This window comes from Syzygium oleosum, unplaced genomic scaffold (genome assembly GCF_021117445.2).
Source record: "Syzygium oleosum isolate NSW1041296 unplaced genomic scaffold, Sole_v2.1 Sole_v2.22, whole genome shotgun sequence".
Classification (NCBI taxonomy): Eukaryota; Viridiplantae; Streptophyta; class Magnoliopsida; order Myrtales; family Myrtaceae; genus Syzygium; species Syzygium oleosum.
The window spans coordinates 1,260,183-1,265,615 of NW_026607506.1; the positions used below are offsets into that span (position 1 = coordinate 1,260,183).

A 5,433-nucleotide genomic window follows, 5' to 3' on the forward strand; every position below is an offset into this window, starting at 1 on the left:
TTCTGTCCGCGATGATTCTTCTGACGCACAATTGAAGGACAAGTGGGCAAAACATGGTCAAGAGAGAGGGGTGGCTTCGATTCCAGGTTCCATTAGACAAGTAAAAATACTCTCCTCGGTGCTCTATACGAAGCAGTAGGAGAGGTAAGACAAATGGAGTGTGTTATTGACCGACATCGCTTTGAAAATCACTCCACCTTACCTCGCAAACTGGTCTAATTGTGTGCTCCTCAACTGGTGTGCTATTTACTGTGGAAAGCAAGTCCATATCCCGTGCAAGCAATTGCTGGGAAAGAAGAAAAGCAAAATTTGATGGCTCATATAGATCCAATCCATGTCCTTTGCAAGCAATTGCTGAGTATGAAGTAAGCAAGTTTTGATGGCTCATATAGATCCAAGTGAATAGAAGTGAGTCCATGCTTCCTGCAACACGACAGTACACCTCTCGTGTTATTCCAGTTCATCCTCGTTGAAAGTCGACAAGAGTTTGCAAACTTGTGATGGACATGGATTTACGAACTATAGCCAAACAAGTTTTCATGAGGCAATGAACCTAGAACCGAAACAGCACCAACATGAAAGCTGGACGAAGACAAACAGCAGCAACAACACGAAAGCTCCCACCTTGAGGTCAGACGTCAACTTTAGGTTTCAAAGCAGCTTCCTGATTGAAGATATTCATGAACTCTTTGACCTTTCCTTTCGCGCTGCTTCTACCAATGCCATCTCGTTGACCCGTTGGCAATCCCTGCGATGCAACTTTTGTTACTCCTTTGCTGTTCGAACCGCGCCGACCATCTTGTTTCTTTACTCCTTTATCAGCATCATTCTGCCCAAGAGACTGTTCAGTACTCATCAGGAGACTGTTCAGTACTCCTTCTTCCCGTCTGCCATGACCTCATTACTCTCTGCAACTGGAAAAAAGAGATGCTGAATTCGAGATTTCATGGAAAGATATAAAAGCTACAACTCTGAATGTAGACTACCGTGTTCATCTTTATCACTTAGCAAAGAACGAAGAGGTTTTAATTCGGGCTTGGATAGTTCTTCCTCTTTCTCCATATTCTGACGCAAACCTGTCTGGGGCAGAGCGTGGGATTTTGTTTCTCCTCGTATTGCATGGCACCATCTGCGCTGTTCCTTAAGCTGCTCAAAGTTTTTGGTCTGCTAATACTGACGCCTGCTTCTTCAGCAGCGTGGCGTGTTTCCGCTTGGACTTGCAAGCTTGATTGCTCCATTGTCACAGGGGAGGCTGGAAGATGATGAGGTCAATAGAAGTTAAAACAAAGGCATTAATCGGAAATGTTTTACCTAACATCCTAAAGCGATTTCTATAGAGTATCCTTTTGCAGCCAAAAAGATGACGCGGAAACCATTTATTCAATATGATCGAAATTTGCCAAAACAAGTTTTCTTCTGCTGTAAATGGAAAGCAAATTGAGACACGATAGCACCACCCTAGAATCACTTTTTTCTCCTGACCTAGCCGTCTCACAACCAGAGCTCTCAGTAACGCGCGTTTCTTCTCACGTTCACACCCAGCTGCCAGAAAATGGACCTGAGAGAATCCATCGCCAACCAGACCGACGCCGCCCTCGCCCTCTCCAAGCAGCTCCTCTTGACCGGGGCCAAGGACTCCAACCTCGTCTTCTCTCCCCTCTCCATCCACATGGTGCTCGGCCTGATCGCCGCCGGCTCCGCGGGGCCCACCCAGGACCAGCTCCTCTCTTTCCTCAAGGCCAAATCCACCGACCATCTCCACTCCTTAGCTTCTCAGCTCCTCCTCGTCGTGCTCGCCGACGACAGCGCCGCTGGCGGGCCCAAGCTGTCCTTCGCGAACGGCATTTGGATCGATAAGTCGTTGCCTCTCAGGCCTTCTTTCCAACAGGTGGTGGACGCGTCTTATAAGGCGGCCACTAATTTCGCTGATTTCAAAACCAAGGTTAGTTCTTTCTCTTTCTTCTGTTTATTGGGTCGAATACATGCGCGGCTTTCTTGGTTTCTTTGGTCGGATGGTTCTGGGAGGCTGAAGTGACTGTGCTTAGATATTTTAACTAGGTGTTCTACCCATTTGCTGTTTCGTGGGCAGAACGCTCTTCCGTGGATTGAAACGTAAGAATATGTTTTATTCGTGAAAACAGTTTTGAAAATCATTTCCTCTTCTAATTTTTCTTCGGTTTGGGATTTGAAATACTGCTCGTAATTGGTTTACTTGTTTAACAGAAACCTCCCGGAATGTTAAGGCAATAGCTCTTTCTTAATGAAGTATAATCCAAACATGCACAAACAACATGTAAATCCGCTAAAGTGAGCTCATAGTAACCTTGTGTTAGAGGCCTACATGATGAACATAAAAGAATGGTCACAAACTCTGGTAAGCTTCAAATGAAAAAAGTTCAATCCAGATGCGTTGGTCAACGATCATACAAAGTTTACTTAATCGGGCTTTAGATGATGTTGTTTGAAGCTATCAAGTTGGAAGGGACCACGATCGTGCCCTCTGTAGGTGCATTTACAAGGATTTCCTATTTTCTGTCATATTCTAAGCATGTTAAAGACGTAAACTTTATGCTCCCAGATTGCAACTCGCTAGTGCAACAAGTTTTACCTTCCTAACCTTCCCATTCATCATCAATGTACTGATTTTCCACAGATTTACTACATGGGAATTTGTAGCAGGGGCAAATATTGATATTGCATCCGGCTCCTGTGCAGTTCTCACCGTAGCCATAGATCATGTAAATACAGAGAAATCGAAATGACCATATTAGGAAAAGAAATTTAGCATAGTTATTACATAATACATTGCCCTCTCGCTGTGCGAACCCCAATCACAGGTTACGCTATCATTTCTAATTGGATATTTGCATACTTGTCATGATCAAGCAATTTCAGTATGGCTGTAGACCGGAGTGAGATGTGTCACTGTAGATGTTTCTGGAAAATATAATTGGAAATTAGTTCTACAGCTTCTGCTACTGGTTTCCACACGGTGCTTAACTTAAGGATCGTGGAGAACTGACTTAACATGCAATCACCATGTTGAAGAACATCTTTTGTAGTCAAATACTTCAAGTAGTGCAATATCGACTAGTCAGACTCTCGCATATGTGCCATGAGTACTAGTGTGTTGCCTTTGGTAGGACTTTCAGCAGTCCACTATTTGAATTTGAGACTTTCACTTTGTTGGTGCATGGGGTTATAGAAACATAGGGTGACCCTTTTTCGTGGGGATTTCTTTGCTGATGGGCTTACCCTTCTTTTTTTTGTGCCAATTATTTTCTTGGTTCTCTAATGTTCCTTTTGTTGCCTAATTTTCTATATCAATGGTTCCTCTATACTATTTTGAATTGTGAAACTGATGCTTTTGTTCTTTCTTCAGTCATGGTTGAGAATGTGGTTCCGTGCTAATTAACTTGAGTATTGACCCGTAATTTTCATCCTTCCATAAATGGCTCGGATTTGAGTTGAATTGCAGTCTTTTCTAAGTTCTTACATGAATGTCCTTTCTATTCGTTAAACAATGGCATTAGCTGCTCGCTTTTTGTATCACCTGGTATTCTATGGACTGATTAGAAGAACCCCATTAGGCTATTGAGGTGACTAGCGAGGTTAATACGTGGGCTGAGAAGGAGACCAGTGGCCTCATAAAGGAGATTCTCCCGGCTGGCTCAGTTGACAGTTCAACTCAACTCATTTTTGTGAATGCCCTTTACTTCAAAGCTGCTTGGAATGACAAGTTTGACTCTTCAAAGACAAAGGATAGTGACTTTTTCCTTCTCAATGGGAATTCTGTTCAAGTTCCTTTCATGACTAGTGAGAACAAGCAGATCCTCGCGGCTCACGACGGTTTTAAAGTCTTGGGACTTCCTTATAAGCAAGGGGAGGACAAGCGTCAGTTTTCGATTTACTTATTTCTTCCGGATGCGAGAGATGGACTCCCGGCTCTCGTGGAGAAAGTCTGTTCTGAATCTGGCTTTCTGGATCGCCATCTTCCCTACGAGGAATTGGAAGTGCGGGAATTCCGAATCCCGAGATTCAAGATATCATTTGGATTTGAAGCTTCAGAAGATCTGAAGAAGTTGGGATTGGTATTGCCATTTTCGGGTGGAGGATTGACGCAGATGGTGGACTCCGTCAATCTCTATGTCGCACGCATATTTCACAAATCCTTCATTGAAGTTAATGAAGAAGGAACAGAAGCGGCCGCCGCTTCTGCTGTTATTATGTGTGGGAGTACGCTTTTTCCGAAGAAGATGGACTTTGTCGCCGATCACCCATTCCTATTCTTGGTGAGAGAGGATATGACTGGCACGGTGTTGTTTGTGGGTCAGGTGCTCAATCCGCTAGCCAGCTAATCATAAGTCGAACAAGAGCATTAGCATTCCTAACTCTATTGGCACTAAAACGAGAGGTTGTTTGGTTTATTGCATATGTTTTGATGTATTAATCGGTCAATGCACAATTAGGGAGGATGCAATATCTTTTCGTATTGTATCAATTATCATGACATGTTCGTGGACACCTATGTCTTCCAATGTCTTTGCCCCTTCTATTTATTTTTTCTGAGTAAAAGTATCGGGAATATTGCATCTAGTTCATTGATAATTCGAGTTTTTTTTTTTCCGTAAGCATCTGTGCCTATGAACACATTTGAGATTTGCGTGTTCAAAATCGAGTACGTCCCAAATCAGCTTGAATACAAGTACTTCCGCATCTTGGATTCTCCCTTCGCCTTTCGCAACTGCATGAATAAGAGAGCTTATATGTCCGTATGCTTTGTTTGTGTGACTTGACTTAGTGGATGTCTCTATCAAAAAAAGGGAACACCACACTCATTGAATTCATTTTCACGGAGGGTGAGTCTGGACACAAATGCTCTTTCCATTATTCTTCATTCAACAATATTTTCCATGGCCTCCGAGAATCCACCTGCAACCAGGGCGAAGTCGCTCTGACACTCGAGAAGCACCTGTTCCCAACTAAGATCGAGGACTGGAACGTCATCTTCTATCCGCCATTCGATCCTCGCCGTTTTGAGCCTGCTCCCCATCGGACGCACTCAAGCCCAGCTCGTCTCTGTCGTCAAGGCGAAGTCCATCGACCACCTCAACACCTGTTAGCTAACGGAAGGGGCACAGAGGGGCCGAAACTGTCGATCCAGAATGGCGTTTGGGTTGCCGGTTACATGCCTCTCCGGAATTGTTTCGAACGGGCGGTGGGCACCCGCTACAAGGCTGCCATCGTGGCCGTCGAAAAACGATTATTTGGCCAATGTGTTATCTTGTTCACTGCAATAACTTTCAGTTTGTCATACAATATAAAAATCTTTCTTTTTGCCGGCGTACATCGATTCGCACATTGCAATATTAGAAACTAATTTGTATGATCAGGAGTCAACTATTCGTCGGACAAGTATACCTGTATATGTTG

General features: G+C 43.8%; 1 protein-coding gene and 1 long non-coding RNA gene across 2 annotated transcripts; one reads left to right on the forward strand and one right to left on the reverse strand.

Annotated features, from left to right (window-relative positions):
- Positions 1–294: 294 nt before the first annotated feature.
- Positions 295–1,070, reverse strand: LOC130140817 (uncharacterized). The gene is made up of 2 exons (XR_008818826.1): positions 625–1,070; positions 295–423 (listed from the first exon to the last, which is right to left on the reverse strand). It is a non-coding gene; the product is annotated as an uncharacterized LOC130140817 (long non-coding RNA).
- A 65-nt stretch (positions 1,071–1,135) lies between these two features.
- Positions 1,136–4,620, forward strand: LOC130140814 (serpin-ZX-like). The gene is made up of 2 exons (XM_056321321.1): positions 1,136–1,942; positions 3,591–4,620. Exons 1-2 carry the CDS (start codon positions 1,553–1,555, stop codon positions 4,356–4,358), a joined length of 1,158 nt encoding a protein of 385 aa, XP_056177296.1. The 5' UTR covers positions 1,136–1,552; the 3' UTR covers positions 4,359–4,620.
- Positions 4,621–5,433: the final 813 nt, after the last annotated feature.